Source organism: Hirundo rustica, chromosome 8 (assembly GCF_015227805.2).
Source record: "Hirundo rustica isolate bHirRus1 chromosome 8, bHirRus1.pri.v3, whole genome shotgun sequence".
In the NCBI taxonomy this organism is placed as follows: Eukaryota; Metazoa; Chordata; class Aves; order Passeriformes; family Hirundinidae; genus Hirundo; species Hirundo rustica.
The window spans coordinates 3,923,980-3,941,263 of NC_053457.1; the positions used below are offsets into that span (position 1 = coordinate 3,923,980).

At 52.4% G+C, this 17,284-nt stretch overlaps 1 protein-coding gene across 5 annotated transcripts in view; it reads left to right on the forward strand.

Annotated features, from left to right (window-relative positions):
• Window positions 1-17,284, forward strand: part of PRKG1 (protein kinase cGMP-dependent 1) — a 375,433-nt gene that overhangs the window by 23,488 nt on the left and 334,661 nt on the right. The window contains exon 1 of one of the 5 annotated variants that reach the window (XM_040070862.2): window positions 2,738-2,817. The exons of 2 other annotated variants lie outside the window; for them this stretch is intronic. In XM_040070862.2, coding sequence (XP_039926796.1) covers window positions 2,753-2,817 — 65 coding nt within the window. In that variant the 5' untranslated portion in view covers window positions 2,738-2,752. Of the gene's footprint in view, window positions 1-2,737; window positions 2,818-3,338; window positions 3,702-4,456; window positions 4,613-17,284 lie in introns of those variants that run through there. 2 more of the 5 variants (XM_040070859.2, XM_040070861.2) reach the window with 2 other exon arrangements.

The window sequence follows — 17,284 nt, forward strand, 5'->3', positions numbered from 1 at the left end:
TGGTTGTGTGCCGGTGGAGGGCAGGGCCCTGAAGGTCACACTCCTTCCCAAACCTGCACCAAGTTCCCAGCAGCAGGATAATCCATCACAAAATCCAGCAGGCTCAACTTTCTGCCGTGGGCTGATCCGCTCCTGCAGATATTTTGGGAAAAGAGTAGAGTGGTTTAGGCAGGGAACAAACACGACATCCAGGAGGAGGAAAATGTTTATGTATGTGGTCAGTGGTGCGTGTCCAGCCTCTCTGTCCGTGCTGTCCTGGCCGGCTGGAGCAAGGTGACATTTGTCTGTCAGGGATGGTGCCGGCTCCCTGAGCCTTGCCTTGGGAATCCAGGGAGATGTTTGCAGGATAGACAGCATTCAAATACGGTTTCAGCTTGGAAAATGGCAGCTGAGTGGGTGCATTTGGTGACAGATGATCCCTGAAAAGGTTCAGAAGCAGAAGCTATCAAAACCCTGGAGCTATGCGGAGAGGAAATATTGTGAGTGCAGCGGAGAGGAGAAACTTCCCTGCTCTGTGTGCCGTGCTTTGGGGCAGCTGTCTGCAGATGCTCTTTTTTTGGCTTTCCCCTCGACACCCAGGCACACTCTGGCAGTGGAGGGAGCAGGAAAAGGCTTTGGGAAGTTCATAGCTGAAGATTTCCTTAAACTGCCAGCAGCTTCACCCCATCTTCCCAACGCCGAGCCAGTTGGTGCATTCCTGCCATTTTTCTCCCTAAAGCTGTTTCTTTCCATTCCCTGGATCAAGCAAACAAAGCAGCTGCTCTGTTGAGCCTGAGATTTTTTTTTTTTTTTTTTTTTAATTGGGAGCTTTAGATTGAAAGGAATGGGACCATAGGATTTATTTTTGTTGGAGTGGGGTGATCCCTGAGATCACACACCAGGATCTGTGCTGGCTCATGGTTTCTGTGCTCTGGTTTCCTTGGGAGAGCAGGGAAGAGCCAGAAATAGGCAACTGCCAGCTGCCTTCCCATGGCAGAGCTCAACTGTCAGCTTGTGAAGCCCTTTGGACTGCTTTGGCCTCTCTTTAATCCAGGGAACACCGGCCTTGGACTTGGCAGCTACTGGTTATGGTCCCAAATCTAAACCTGGCCATAAAAATCTCTCTTGAGACCCCCAAGGGTCATATCAACATCTGCTTCCCACCTGGAAATATATATTTATTTTAGATACCCAGCTAAATTCCTTGACAGCTTTATGTGCCATAATTTCTCTTGGTTTTATGTGGATCCTTTCTGTTCTGGGGTGCTGTTGACTCAGTCCTGGGCTGTGCCCCTCCATAGAAACAATGTAATGTTATTTTACTGCTTGTCACTGAGAAATTATGCAGCAGTTTTCCCCAGGGATGTGATTCTTTTGAAAGCCTGGTGGGCTTCAGGTAACTGTATCACCTCTCCCTCCTGCAGCCTTCACTTCTGCAGGGAGGAAAGCAATAAAACTTACAGCGAGTCGGCTGAACGCTGTTAAAATATTTTATTTATCACTGATTCCCAGTTTGTAGGCAGCAGGAATGCATCTGTTTAATGCCTGTTGTCTTTAAAATGGAAATGTTCAGCAGATATTTGGTATTTTTGTTCCCAGTGAGTTATGTGAAATGGAAATAGGGAGAATAGACAGTAAAAAATGCTGTCTGGACTTAAACCTGTGGAAACAGCTGAGGGACTTTGCTTTGTGCCTGGCACGAATGTATCGAGGGGGACTGAAAACTGAAGAGCATAACCCAAATTTCCCCCCTTCTCCCCCCACTCCCTTTTCATGTGCATCTCGAAAAATGCAGGATCAAATGCATGAAGAACCTGCAAAGCCTCATGTCTGTGAGGTCATTTCCAGCAACGGTGCATAGCAGGGAGCAGTCCTAATTCCTCATCTGCTCTCTTTTATAAATTTATTTTATAAAGACCAGCTGCAAGGTTGAAAGCTGGAGCCAGTGTGTAACAGGAAAAAAACAAAAAAAGCGCAAGACCGAAGGAGCTCAGTCCCATAAGCAGGGGCTGGGTGTCTGGCACTCCCAGCTCATGCCAGGCATGGGAGGTCTGAACACAAACATGTAGGTGCCACCCACCTCCAAAAAAACGTATTCAGGGCTCCTGTATCCTCCTCTTCCCCAAATCAAACTCCCCAGGAGCGAACAGCAACAGCTGCTGAAAACCTCTGAGCGTGAAACTGTGCCGGTGCCCCAGTGCTACAGAAGCTTTTGTGAGGGTCTTACGCTCTGGGGCTTTCATCACTGGCTCCTGCAGGCTGGATGATTTTATCAAGAACCCCCAAAACAGCTCACAGCCCCCTGTTCCTTGCCCGTAAAGCCAAGGCTGGAGCTGTGCTCTCAGGGCGAGCATTGCTGGCCCTTCAGCACCTGGCAAACAGAAGAGTCCAGAACCATTTGGCACCGAGGGCTCGGTTGCTGTGGCTCGTGTATTTGATTTTTGTTACTTCTGTGCTGCAGCCCCATGGGCTGTGTGGCAGAGGTAGGGCCATGCAGAAAACCCGAGTGCACGAAGGAGAACCCCGCAGTCTGGGAAAGTCTGATTGGGTTTGGTATGGCAGAAACTTAATTTAGGCTTTCACGTGGGTATTTGGGCTAGGCAGAAAATCTCCCAGATTTAAAGCTAGGGTTTTTGGTTTTTTTCATTTTTTAGTCCTCTGAAAGCCAGCTGCCCTGCCTCCAGGCTTTTCCAGCGCAGACAGACTTGACCGATATTTCCATGAAAATCTGGGTTTTTGGAGCCCGGAGCTTGCTGAGGCTTGAGGAGGAGCCATGCCAGACGCTGGCTTGCGCTTCCACTCGGAGAAGACAACAAAACCCGGCTCTTTAAAAGCAAAGTAAAGCGGGGGGAATAAGTTCTTTAAGGAGAATTAGCACCTTGAGCGGAGCGGAGGGGAGCGGGGCCACGCCGGCAGCGGGACGGGAGGGGAGGTCCGCGGCTCGGACCTGTGTGCTGGCCTCCAGCAGAAAGCCGGGAGGGCAGGCACCGGGGGCTGCTCCCGGCCGGCCCCCTCCCTCCTCGGCAGCCCGGGGGCGTGGGCGGCGCGGGGCGCGGCGGGGCCGGCGGGAGGGAGCGGGGCGAGCATGTGCATCCTCCCCGCCGCCCCTGCCTCCCTCCCGCCGCCCGCCCGCCTCCCCTCCCTCCCCGCTCGCCGCCGCGGGTGTGTGTGTGTGTGTGTGTGTGTCTCGGCTCCCTCGCCAGCCCGGCCTGACGCAGGCGGATCCACATCGCCCCTGACAACACCCCGGCTCCGGAGCGCCGTGCCGGGGGTCCGGCTGCGGCGGCGGCCCCGCGGGGCCGGGCCGAGCCCAGGGGGGCGGCGGGGGCCGGGGTGGCCCGAGCGCGGGGAGGCGGCCCCGGCGGGGGAAAGTTGCCGGGAGCGGCGAGGGGCGAGCGCGGCGGCAGGACCATGGGCACTTTGCGGGATTTACAGTACGCGCTGCAGGAGAAGATCGAGGAGCTGCGGCAGCGGGATGCACTCATCGACGAGCTGGAGCTGGAGTTGGACCAGAAGGACGAACTGATCCAGAAGCTGCAGAACGAGCTGGACAAGTACCGCTCGGTGATCCGGCCCGCCACGCAGCAGGCGCAGCAGCAAAGCGCCGGCACCTTGCAGGGCGAGCAGCGGACCAAGCGCCAGGCGATCTCGGCCGAGCCCACCGCCTTCGACATCCAGGATCTCAGCCACGTCACCCTCCCCTTCTACCCCAAGAGCCCGCAGTAAGCAGGGGGTCACCCCGCCGCTCAGCCTTCCCTCATCCCGCTCCATCCCCGGCCTCGCCGCCGCCCGCCGGGCAGAGCTCGGAGCGCGGCATTCCCGCATCCTCCCCGGGCGGCCCCGCGGGGTGGGAAAGTTGCGAGCGCCGGGCTTGCGGGGGAAAAGAGCGGCTGGAGCGAGCGCCGCGGTGCCAGCAGAGGGGGACCCGGGCGTGCCCCGTCCCGGCTGCGGGGGGACCCGGCCGCCCCATCCCGCCGGGGGACGGGCACAGCGGCGGGCGCGGGGGGGACGCTGCTGCCGGCGGGTTGAGCCGGATCGTGTCGGGGGCATGGAGGCTTTATCGCTGTGAAAGGGGGCTGGGGAGACCCGGGGCTCGCTCCGGGACTCCGCAGGGAAACATTCCCAGCTGGGAAACTTGGAGCCCGGCGGGATGCGGTGCCCGGCTCTCCGGGCGGGGGCCGGTGTTTTGGGGATGAGGGGGGTTGGCAGAAGCGGGAGCTTATTGCAGTGCCCTGGTGCGCCGGAGGGTGTGCGGGGGACAGGGAAAGTTGCGGGGATCCTCAGGTGCCGGCGCGCCGGGGGATGCGCTGCCCCGGTTTCACACCTGCCGCAGATTAGGGCAATTAGAGCGCCTTAATGGGGAAAGGGAGCCCTCGCGGGAGCGGGATCGCTCTGCCTCGCTCAGTGCCTTTTTCTGGCCAACAAATCGCCGTGCCTTTGGTTCGGTGCTTCTCGAGGGACAAAAAAGGAGGAGGAATAGAGGTGATGAGCGGATGCTCGCCGCGCCGGGCTCCATGTGCGGGGATGGGGCGCGACGTCCCCGTCGACGGGCAAACCCGCCTCCCCTCCGCGGTCGGCATCTTCCTCGTGGAATTATAACCGGGAGCGCTGGCGGATCCCCGGAGCCATCCCGGTAGTGGGGAGCGTGTGTGCCTGGTGGGCTCCGGCATGCGGGCAGCCCGCGGGGAACGGGGCGGACGGTGCTCGGGCGGGGACGGCGGGGCACGGGGACGGTGCTCGGGCAGAGGCGGCGGGGCACGGGGACGGTGCCCGGGCAGAGGTGGCGGGGCACGGGGACGGTGCTCGGGCGGGGACGGCGGGGCACGGGGACGGTGCCCGGGCAGAGGTGGCGGGGCACGGGGACGGTGCTCGAGCGGGGACGGCGGGGCACGGGGACGGTGCCCGGGCAGAGGTGGCGGGGCATGGGGGACGGTGCTCGGGCGGGGACGGCGGGGCACGGGGGCCCTGCCGGAGTGTCCCCTCAGGGACCGTGCCGAGGCCGGGCCGGCTCCCCGCGCAGTCTCAGCCCTTTCCCGCCGCCATGGCGGGGCCCCGCCGTCTCCAGGCAACTGCCCGCCCTCAGGGCGGCCGCCATGGCCGGACCCCGCCGGGCCGGGCCGCGCGTGTCCCTCATGCCGCCCCGCCACGCTCCCATTCCCACATTCCCCTTCCCGCCCCCTTCATTCCCACCGCCGCAGATATTTTGTCCTTTTAAGGCGTCTGGCCGCTCGTTCAAAAGGGTGTCGGGGAGGAACGGCGGTGGCGCGGGAAATGCCTCCCCGCAGCCCCCCCGAACGAATGAAACACCCCAAAAAGTGCCCGCCGCGGGCTGGCAGGAGAGGGGGCACAGGGGCGGGCGAGCGGTCTGTGAAATCCCGGGGGTGTGTGGTAAACATCCGAGCTGGGATAAGGTATCCACTGTGTTAACTTCCTCTGGGGAAGCAAAACCCCAAACTTGTTTGTTTCCTTGTCGGTGTCGTTGCCCCTCGGCGCCCTTGAAGCGCAGATGGAGCTCCCAAGCGCCACAGGTTTCGGCAGAGCGAGCGTGCAGAGTCCGCAGCCTCTGCCGTATCCCGCGAAATATTGTAGGAAGCCTGGCAAAGCCTTGGATTCACGCTTCCCAGCTGGAATTTTAATTGCTCCTCGTGTAAATGCAGCCCTGCGATCTGGTGTGGGGTGTAACGCGTGCGCTCCTCTGAGTGTTTGATATTGATCACCCATGGCCAACACTCCTAGTAATATTTACAACGTTGAAGTCAACTTGTGGCTGCACGTTGTAATCGCTCAGGTGGCGTATTCCAGGGGTTTAGAGCAGCTTGGGATAGTGGAAGGTGTCCCTGCCCATGGCAGGAGGATGGAACGAGCAAAGTTTTAGGGTCCCTTCCAAGCCAAACCGGTCTGCGATTACAGGAAAAGATCCTTACTGATGGTTTCAGGCGTGTACATGGCTCGGGGAAGTGTTGAGTGCTCTGTCAGCCCAAAGAGCCTGGTGGCCAAGATAACTTGTGGTGGTAAGAGTTAAGGTGGTGAGGACCTGGAAATAACAAAATCTGCAAAAAAAAGGTGGTGTTTTTGTTTGTTTGTTTGTTTTTTCCCTGTTCATGTGGAACCTCAGTGACTCTTGAGGTAATGGCACGCAACCTTTGGTTTTGTCAAGCCACCAGGAAATGTTCAAAAGGCAGGTGTATGTGGCGCTTGGGGATACTGGGTAGCGGTAGCCTTGACAGTGCTAGGAGAATGGTTGGACTTGATGATTTTGGAAGGGTTTTCCAACCAAAACGATTCTCACGTAGCTTCTGGGGTTGTTTTTTTTTTTTTTTTTTTTTTTTTATTTTTTTATCTTTTTTTTTTTTTTTTTTTTTTTTTTATTTATTTTTTTTTTTTTTTTTTTATATTTTTTTTTTGTTTTTGTTTTTTTTAGTTAGGTGGTGCTGGATTTGTTCTCTTGATCTGGCAGAAGTGGCTGGAGATTGGAAAGATCAATAGCAGAAAATGTGTTGGAACTGAATTATCATGAGGGTCTTGGTAGATACTTGAGGGTCTCTAGTTGGTGGAAGCTGTTTTGATGCCACGTAGAAGATTCTGGGTTATAGAGTGATTGAACTCTGAATGACTGTAAGAGAGCTGGAGAGGGACTTGGGACAGGACACAGGGAATGGCTTCCCACTGCCAGAGGGCAGGGATGGATGGGATATTGGGAAGGAATTGTTCCCTGGGAGGGTGGGCAGGCCCTGGCACAGGGTGCCCAGAGCAGCTGTGGCTGCCCCTGGATCCCTGGCAGTGTCCAAGGGCAGGCTGGATATTGGGGCTTGGAGAAGCCTGGGACAGTGGAAGGTGTCCCTGCTCATGGCAGGGGTGTGGGACTGGATGAGCTTTAAGATCCTGTCCAATCCAAACCATTCTGGGGTTCTATGAATGGCTTTCAAAGTGTGAAAGTAAATTGAATTCCCTTGTGTGGATAAATACCATTAAATCTGCAGGGTCTTCCCTTATACACACATTCCCTGCCTCCAGCCATTTAGGATGCATATGGATAATAAAATTGCTTTTTTAGAGCTGTAAGAGTTTGAGTTGCTGTTGCAGGGTTGGGCTTGCTTTGCCTCTACAATGTTTTTAAAAGTGAAACAGGACTTTGTGGGCTGACGTGAGGAGTTAAAGTCCGTGGAGGGACACGTCCAGCCATTCAGCCATTTTCTTCCAAGTTATGAGTGAGAGGAATTGGGTACTAGCATCTTTAATCAGTCTCCTTGTCCAAGTAACTGGAAACCAGTTATTTAAAATAAGTGGCTTTTTTCTTCCCTCCTCCTCTCAAAGGAAATAACTTGCAAGAAGTGACTGAGTAAGAGGGCACAGACTGGGGAGGAAGCTGGCTGGTTTTCCGCAGCAGAAGAAATGCCATGACAGATCATTCTCTCATCTTCCCAAATTGCTGCTCGTGTTTGTTTTTCCACACCTTTGACCTCTTGCAGGGTATATCCTGGCTGCTAACAGCCTGTCAGCACGGAGGGAATACTGGGACACTGAGTCTGTACCAACTGCCTTTGCAGTTAAAATTGTAGAGAGCAGCCAAGCAAAGAGAAACCTTTTCAACCAGCAAGCTGCAACTCTTCCCTTTCCCTGCCTTGCTCTTGCCATGGGAAAATACCCAGGACTTTAATTTTAACAGGCTGTTTTGTTCAGGGATCAGCAACAGCTGTTTGCCTTTTTGGAAGACTGTGTAATCAGCGTGTTTTCTTTTCCAGAAGGGAGAAAAAAAAAGAAATGTAGAAGCAGAACACAGAACAAAGCACGGAGCTCATGAGTGTGGAGGGCCTGATCTCTTGGCTGAGGTGGTACAAGCTCTGTTGTTAACAGAGACAGCAGCAAAGTGCTGTGTCATTTTTAAGAAATGTTGAGTAAAGTAAAAAATAACTTGGTTTGGGCAGTTAACTGACTTTTGGGGAATCTGCCAAAATCCCAGAGACTCGTTTGTGAGGGGAGGAGCAGCCTGTGAGTTGTATTTAAGAGGTCTGGTTTAAGAAATATAAAATACTTTGTCGCATAGCCTTAGGGAAGTACAACTTCCATACAAGAGGCTTAACAAAATCCCTGCAATGGCCACATTGGTTCTTTGAAGCAAATGTGCGCATCCTGTGGGAGCTAGAGGCGTATTTTAAATGATCATAATAGTCATAAAACCCCCAGAAATACTTGCAAAGCACTTTGCATTTAGGGTGTTGGCATGAAATGCCCTTCTGGTGTTTATCAGTGCTTCGTATGCTGCAATACCCAGGAGCTGTTCATCTAAAAACCCCTGAAACCACCCAAACCCCTCTTCCCTCAACCCCCAGGCTCTCCTTCCTGCAGTACTTTGGGGGATGGTTGGTACATGAGGAAACCACTGGGAGCTGGTGGTTGAGGTGATGGGGGGAGGAACTGAGGCACGCTCCTGCAGTGATGGTGTCCTGGAACGTGGGGCAGGAGCTGGGGTGGTGGTGGTGGCTTCTTGAGTTCTGTTGCTTTCTGGTGAAGCGTCTTGCCCTGAGCAGTCAGCAGAGATGGATGTAGTGGTGCAACCTTCTTTTTTTCTTCCTTTTTTTTTTTTTTTCTTTTGTATCAGTCCACTCTGATGCGTCCAGTGAGCAATTAATTGAACTGCATTTATCATTTGCTGTGAGAGCTGTTAAATGCCGTGGTTGCTTTTATGTGCCTGAACGCAGAATCCATCTGAATGTGGTTTAAGCTGATGCTCGATGGACAAAAATCCATTAATGTCAGTGGGGTTTCTCGGTGCATTTGAAGGGTCAGGATTTAAGGTCAGGGTTTTATTGCAACGTGTTGAGCGGCGCTGGGGCACCAGCGGTGGGGGAGGATCTGTGGTGCTCCGCAGGGCTGAGGCTCTCGCTGACAGAGCTGTGAACGCAGGAAGGGTAGCGCTGGAGCGAGGCAGCCGAGCGTGGTTTTCCCGTGTTTTGACAGGTCTGGCTCGGCGGTGGTGGCAGTGATGGGGCTCCCCTCTGCGCTCGTGTGACTCACGCTCCAAGCGGCTTTAATGCCTTGGGAAGCGACAAGGGGACGTTGTGACAGCTCAGCCCCTTGTGTAGTACATTACAACCCTCTAAGGTTTGGGTTACTCGCAGTAGTAAGGGGTGGCTGTGGGGTGTCAGGCTGTTAAGCCTGGAACTACAGTTTTTCTTTATTAAAGCAGTGTTTTGGGTCATCTCTCAACGCGCTCGTTCAGGCTGGTGATGTTTATGCTGAGCGTAAACTCCGGAGGGGTTTGACTCAACGGAAGGTAAAAAACAAATCTCCCAGTAAAGCTATTAAAGCCACGTAGTTGTTTTGTCATCTTCTGTCTGGTTTTTGCCGAGATGAGTTTAATGGCAAGATAAAACATCGCTGCAATGTCAGTTATCCTTAGTTCTGTTCAACAAGCAGCACAGACTTCCCTGGGTTTTTCTGCTGTTGGAGATTAAATTTAGCAGTGTGGTGTCAGTAAACTGTGTTCTAAAGCAAAGTAGTTCTGTTCAGAAACTACAGTGACATTTTCTTGGTGGTTATATGCAAAACAGCACTGTTCAGCAAGTACAGTAGCTCCGAGCACGCTAACAGCTGGTAATTAACACAGAGACTCTTTTTAAAATTGTAGTACAGCTCCATAATTTCATTTTCTGCAGAATTAACTTTTTTCCTTTTACCTATACTACTGGAATAATTACCTATATTTGTCTGAGCTGTGTTATGTTCATCCTTAGCTGTATGAATGCTGTAGGTGGAGAGTTTTAAAGCACTTAACACAAAATGAGCTCCTCAGGTCATAGACAGGAATTCCTTCTCTCCAGAATCTGTGAAAGCATTCCTGAGCTTCAGCATCCCATGTTCCTGAACACAGGATGTGCCTTCCATTTCTGAAATTAATAATAAAAAAGCCAGGTCGGAGTTCTGAAACTGAGCAGAAATGGACGTAGTAGCACAGAATTTAGCTCGGCCAGCTGCCTCTGGAAGGAGAGGACTCCGTGAGTCCTGAACTTGCTGAGCACCAGATGGAAAATAGGAGTCAAGGGGAAAATTTGTTTCTTTGAAGGGTAAAAAAGGATACAGTGAATTGTTAGGTATGAGTTTGTGTGGTTATCCTGCTTGAGCTAGATGCTGCAGGTTGATAAGAGTTACTGAGTACAAATACCTTTCTGAGGGAAGGGGTCCAGGAAAGCCGAGCTGGAGGTGGGTTAAATGCCACACACTGCCATCAGTGATAGTCCTTGCTGCCTGTGCTGCTGGTTTTTGTTTTTGGCTTTTCGTGGGGCCCAAATATGCACCAGGATGAACCGTAAATATTTTTGAAATTGTTTTTCATCTGCTGCTTTGCTGTTTCTAGACGGTATGTGCAGGCAGAGAAGTGCGTTTTGTGTAGCTTGTCTTTGTTTTGAAGGGCAGAGAGAACAGGAAAAAACAAAAGTATTGGAGCCTAAACCGTGACAATAATACCTTTCTCTTCTCAGCAGCTACAGAAAGCAGTTTGGTGTAAGTGTGCAATCAGTCGGGTACGTTCTGCGTATCGTGGCATCCTGAACACCTGGAATTGCATCCAGGTGCTTTGGAAACGCTGCTAAAGCCCCTGCCTGGCAGGGTTCGTGTCAGGTTTGTGTCAGGGGAAGCTCCAGCGCAGCGTGCTCCGAGCAGGAGCACAGGACCGGCGTTTTGCAAAGCTCTTGCAGCCTCTGGTTTCCTTGGAAACCAGAGCCTGAGCGAGGGAGAGCCAAACTTCAACACCCGTGCCTGCTTTCCGAGTCGAGAATGGGCTGTCAGACTTTCAGAAGTCTGGGCTCTTTGAGCTGTGTTTGGGGCTTGTTCATTAGGAGCAAACTTGAAGTAGGGTATCAGTGAAAAAAAGCTCCTTGTCAGGCTGCAACAGTTCCTGCCTGGAGCGGTGCTTCTTTCCCCAAATTCCCTTCTTTGATTCGGTTTGTGAGCACATTTATTGGAGGTGTTTCCTGACAAACACCCCAGCTGTGTCAGGAAAGCTGCACAGCAGCTCTGTGACTTGGGCTTGATGTGGGTTTAGAAACTGCTCAGCCCAGGTCAGCTCATTTTGTTCACTTACTTAACGTTCTCTGAGGTGGTGGCTGTGGGTGACGTGAACAAAGAGGAGAAATCATAATGGAGCTGCCTGGGTTGATGGAAAATTAAATTGCAGTCTTGTAAGTGCACACGTGCTTTGTGTTGAATGTGAACAGAAATATATGTATATATAATGACATATGTGTGCACTCTTGTATTTAGTACGCATAGGGGAGTACTGCATTCATGCAAATACACTTTTATTAGGAGGGAAAACACTCAGGCTTTAATAGCAGTGGAGTAGAGGCAGTTTTGTACAGAACCAGCAGGACTGTGGGAATGCATCCTGGTCTAATGGGGGGTGTCACTGCCCATGAACGAGGTGATTTTTAAGGTCTCTTCAAATCCAAATGCTGTTGGTTTCCGTGACCACAGAGTATAATTGAGATTCAGGAGCAGAGGAGTAAGTAACATGGGTGTGATGGAAATGGGGAGCCACCGTTCGCTGCCCCCAGTGAAGTGGGTCTCTGGGATGTGTCAGTGTGTTAGGATTTAAACTGCCTATTTGATGTCATTTGTGTGCAGAGATCTGGTGGCTGAGGGGAATTCATTACTGCTCTTGGAGTCCACAGGCTAAATGAGGAAAATAACTTTCTTGGTGGGTGATATTTCTGCTGAATAGAGGAAATCAACGGCCCTTCGACTGCCAGCAGCACATCAGGGCAGTGGCCAAGCACTTCAGGCAGGTGTAGATAAAGCAAATGTGATGCAAATAGTGCCACTCAGCTGTACCTTAAGGCTTGTTGGAAACAATACCTGGCTTCAGCTATAGAGACTTTCAAAATCAGGCTCTTAAACTCCCGAGAAATTCCTTTAGGTGAAATGGAAGATCAGGCATCCTGGAAATAGAGAGTTAGCTCTTTGCCTTGAAATTGCAGTATTGCCTAAGTTAGTAAAGGCTGGGGGTTGTGTGAAGCTTAAGGGTGGACATGGTCACCTGGAGGAGATGAACATCCACCAGCAGCTCCTGTGTTCTGTGGTGTGGAGCACCATCCTCTTCTCCCTTTTCTTCTGAGCCCTTGGTTGCTTCCCTGGGTGTCCTGCTCCTGCTCCTCCTTCTGCCCTGCTCCTGCTCCTCCTTCTGCCCAAGATCCTTCTCTCTTCCCATGGATGCTGCTTATTCTCTTCCCCAACAATCCCAAAGCTCTTCTACACAGCTGTCCCATCCAGCGGGGTCCAAACTCTACATCTCCAATAAAAATCAGCCTTGTCCCCTGTGTGCATCTGGAGGCAGAGAAGCTCCAGTGACTGGAGCACAAGATTCCACAGGAGGCTGGATTTCCCTGCCAGTCCAGCTTTTCTGGTGTACCAAGGCTTTTTCTGCTCCTTACCTGCCCCACCAGTGAGCAGGCAGAGGCTACACAAAAATTGGGAGGGGAAGAGCCAGGACAGCTGATCCCAGCTGCCCAAGGAGGATTGCACAGGATGGGACCCCACATTCCTGGGAATGGCTGAACACCCACCTGTCCATGGAAAACATGGAATGGATCCCTTGTGGCTTTTGCTTTGCCTGTTGAACTGCCTTTATATCGACCCACGAGTTTTTTTCCTTTGTGCCCTTCTGATTGTCTCCCCCATCCCAGCTGGGGCACGGGCTGTCGGTGGGTGGTGGTGCTGGGCTTCTGCCCCCGGCAGGAGCATCTCAAAGTGTCTGTAGCTCCACAGGGATTGGGGCCCAAGGGTAGGTCCTGCAGCAGGAACACCTTGAGGCATCAGCAGCTGTGCATGGGGCCATGGATAAGCTCATGGCACAGCAGGTTCACTCCTGGAGGGCCTGTGGCTGTGGGTAAATCCATGCTGGAGCAGGTTCATTCCTGGAGCAGGTTCATTCCTGCAGGGCCTGTGGCTGTGGCTGAATCCTTGCTGGAGCAGGTTCATTCCTGCAGGGCCTGTGGCTGTGGGTGAATCCTTGCTGGAGCAGGTTCATTCCTGCAGGGCCTGTGGCTGTGGGTAGATCCATGCTGGAGCAGGTTCATTCCTGCAGGGCCTGTGGCTGTGGGTGAATCCATACTGGAGCAGGTTCATTCCTGCAGGGCCTGTGGCTGTGGGTAGATCCATGCTGGAGCAGGTTCATTCCTGCAGGGCCTGTGGCTGTGGGTAGATCCATGCTGGAGCAGGTTCATTCCTGCAGGGCCTGTGGCTGTGGGTGAATCCTTGCTGGAGCAGGTTCATTCCTGGAGCAGGTTCATTCCTGCAGGGCCTGTGGCTGTAGGTGAATCCTTGCTGGAGGAGGTTCATTCCTGGAGCAGGTTCATTCCTGCAGGGCCTGTGGCTCCTAGCGAAGGCCCTGCTGCAACAGGGGCACCTCAGAGTAAGTGTGGCTGTGGATAAATGCAGCACATTTATCCTAAATAAATAGGTAAACCCCTGATGAGACTGGCTGATGGATGAGGTTCCAGATGGAGCTGGTACATCCCTAAGGGTGTCTGGATAGGTCTGAGCTGGAGCAAGGGGAGGAGTCCACTGCAATGTTCAACTTCTCAGTCTGGTCCAGACGGACGGGGGTGGACACACAAATGGATACACCCTTAAGTTGTTGTGTTCAGAGATTTCAGTGACACCTCCCAGGAATTACTGCAGCAGGAATCCCTTGCTGGGAGCAGGGGGAAGGCTTCCCTGCGGTATCAGCCCCTTTGGTGGCAGTGACTTTGAGCTGTATTCTCACAATGTCCCCCTCCATGCCCTGCGCTGGCTCAGTGGCATCCTGGGGACCTCCGTGCCCTGCCCCAGCTCCAGAGGCTCCGTGTTAGTGTCTGGCATTGCTTGTCCTCATTACAGTCCTGCCTGCAGTCCAAACAACAGCCAGGTCTCACTGGTGGGGAATATCCAGACCAAGAGTGGGATAAATCCCTTAGAAATGTGGGAATGTGTGCGTGCCTCTCTACACAGCCTGTGTCCGAGTCCTGGATCGGGGCTGTGCATCCAAACTTGGCAGATATCTACAAACTAACTGGGGGATGTGTGTAATACCTATTGTTTCTCCTTTATGCCTCCTTGCACATTTAAGTCCTGTTCAGACAGCTTTTGCACAAAGGGGAGAACATCTCCTGCTCATCCGATCCGTGATTGCTTTCTGTTCTCCTGATGGAAGCCCGGCTCTGCGAGGCACGGGAGGGAAACGAAGCGTGGAGAGAAGGCTTTTCTCCATTAACACTGTGCCCAAACACTGGGACTGGGCTACCAGGGTACAGCATGCTGGGAGAGTGTAAGGCAGGCAGATCCTCTGGCTGTCTGTGACCTGCCCTTGTTTGAGGGCACGGCTGGGAGGAAGCCAGAGCCGCTTGAAGTTGGACTGCGATCGAAGTGTCCCTGCTCCTGCTGGAGGAGGGGACCAGCTGGGACAGCTGTGCTTGCCCACATTCTGGTGACCCTCTGCTGCTTTCTAGGTGACTCTGGCAGGTGTCTCAGAATCACAGCCTGCCTTGGCAGGAAGGCTCCTGTGGCCTTTTTCTGGATGGATGCTGTAGCACAGTCTGGATTCCCAAGGGAGCGCTAACTATCTCATCTCCCTCCATTCACGTGCTGGGTTTGTTACTGTGCCTGCAGGAGGGTTTCCAGCAGGCACAGCAAGCTGGGATACCTGAGCACGGTGACTGCCAGCACAGGGGTGTTCCATGTGCCAGCGCTGTTTGTTGGGATCTGGCACTGGGAAGAGTTACTTTGGGCTCTGTGAAGTGACAGACCCGACCTCTGCCTGCTTCCCCTTCTGTTTTGCAAGCACTGCTATTTTCTCAACAACTGCCTTACCAGGTGCTTTGTCTCTTCTAGGAACAAATGATCCCTTCCCTCATAAATCCCCAGGTTTTTCCCCTTTGGACTTTGTGCAAGGATAAGTGTTAGCGTGATCTAGGTAGGCGAAGCGGCTCCAAAAGGGAGATCATTAATCAAATCTCAGCTCTTTGGGTTTTGTGCTGTTACTCTTGCACAGGCAAAACAGGTGTTTTGAAATGGTTTCTTAATTTGAAAGCCAAAAATAATTCAAATGAGAACCCACTAGTGTGGTGCTAAGAGTGTCACTTGGGATGCAAAAATCTGGGTTAAGCATTATCCCACTATTTGCAGGTATAAATGGAGATGCTTCCATAGGGATTGAGGCTGTTTGGTGAGGCCAGGCACATGGCAGACCTGCTGGAAACAGGGCAGCGCCAGGGACATGAGTCCATGTCACACATGTGGCACCTCTGGAGCATGGTGGCTCTCCACCCTCTCCTTGTTTTGACTGAAATTCCAGCTGTGAGCTATAAAGGACTGTTTCAATGGCAGGTTTACTCCATACCCGCACGTTTTTTCATGTTTTCCACCACAAAAGGTTCTTGCTGTGCTCTGTGATGGGCAAGTGTTATAAACTGGAGCCACATCATTTGTTTAAACTGGCTGGGCACAAACATTTTGGCTGTAGGGCTCTGAAGGAGGCTCCTGCTTAATAAATACAGCTGAGCAACATTCAGAGCATTGTGGCAGAGTTGTTATTGATGGAAAATCCATGAATATGTAGCAACCAAAAGATAGAGCTCAGCGAAGCTGTGCTGGCAGGGTGCAGGATTGGGATGGGTGACTTGGGACAGCTGCCCTGGGCACTGGGGCAAAGCAGAAGCTCAGGGTAACTGTGGAAAATACGGATGCTTGTGGAATGTACCCAGAATGGGATCTTCACGGGGATTTGGAGTTTTAATGTATGCTGGAGGAGCTTTCTGAGGCTTAGGTGCTTCCTGGGGAGCCTTCAGCTCCGTTACCTATCCTGATTTCCTTGGTCAGCAGCTGAAATATTTCGTGACTTTGCTCATGCTGAAGAAATGATATATCATGGGGAGATAATATTCCATGCTTATTCTAAGCTTCTTAATGGAATTTTTATCAGTTCCACTGAAGAATAGGATGCACACAAAAGCTGCCTGGCTGTCAGGTTGTTTGTTCTGTGGCTCCTTTAGAGCTGTTTTTTCTCTCTCCATGTGGCTTCCCAGTAAAATGATGAGGGACCATCCCACCCTAGATTCCAAGTGTCTGCAGCCAGCAGGTGACATCAAATCCCTCTGACACTGAGGGACAGGCAGGGCAGGAGTGTGGGATGCAGACCTTGAGCATCCCTTGCTGATGCTTCAGACCTGTCGCTGGCACATCCCTCACTGCTCAGCAGCTGCTTTTTTTCCTTCCACCAATGTCTGCTCCTTTTAAACCTATCTTGTGCACAGTGTTTTCAGAAGACCTAAAAGCTGGGGTTTTTTTTGTTTTTCTTTTTAAATCTGTGTGGGCTGGGGAGCCTGATATTGCTCGGCCACAGCCACTCGGTGCCCTGACACCATTTTCTCTGGGATTGCTTTGTGGACTCAAGTGCACTTTGCTGCAATACAAACATTGAGGATAGAAGGAAGCCACCTCAGCAAATTAGTGTGAAAGCACTGCAGAAGAACTGTAGATATGTATTTTGGTGTTTCGGTCTTTTTTAGAGTCAAGATCTCTCCTTCTGCCCTTGGCCTGTGCTTTTTAAGGAGTACCTCTTGTGCGGGGAGGACTTTTAAAAGTTAAGTCAATTTGTTTGTGGACTCATCTGAAGGGTAAATCAGATGCTGCATTGACAGGGATCTGCCTGCGGGGTAAAACTTCAGGCAAGGTTGGTTTTAAGTGCGTCTGGGGAAAAAAAAATCAGTCATGGATCATTTGAAACCTCTCCTGGGAGGAAAGGCAGGGAGAGCTGGGGATTCAGCCTGGATAAGAAGGCTCTGGGTAGAACTTAAAGCCCCTTCCAGTGCCTGAAGGGGTGCCAAGACAGCTGGAGAGGGACCTGGGACAAAGGATGGAGGGACAGGACACAGGGAATAGCTTCCCACTGCCAGAGGACAGGGATGGATGGGAGATTGGGAAGGAATTGTTCCCTGTGAGGGTGGGCAGGCCCTGGCACAGGGTGCCCAGAGCAGCTGTGGCTGCCCCTGGATCCCTGGAAGTGCCCAAGGCCAGGCTGGATGAGGCTTGGAGCAGCCTGGGACAGTGGCGGGTGTCCCTGCACATGGCAGGGGGTGGGATGAGATGAGCTTCAAAGTCCCTCCCAACCCAAACCATTCTGGGGTTCTATGATTCCATTCCAGTTTTCATAATGAAGAAAATTTTCCTCTACATGCTATGGGTGTCCAGGTGTGCAGTCCAATTACAAAAAAAAAGTAACAAAAAGGCAAAAGCCCTACCCCCAGAATGCTCTGATGTGTTATAGTGCTTT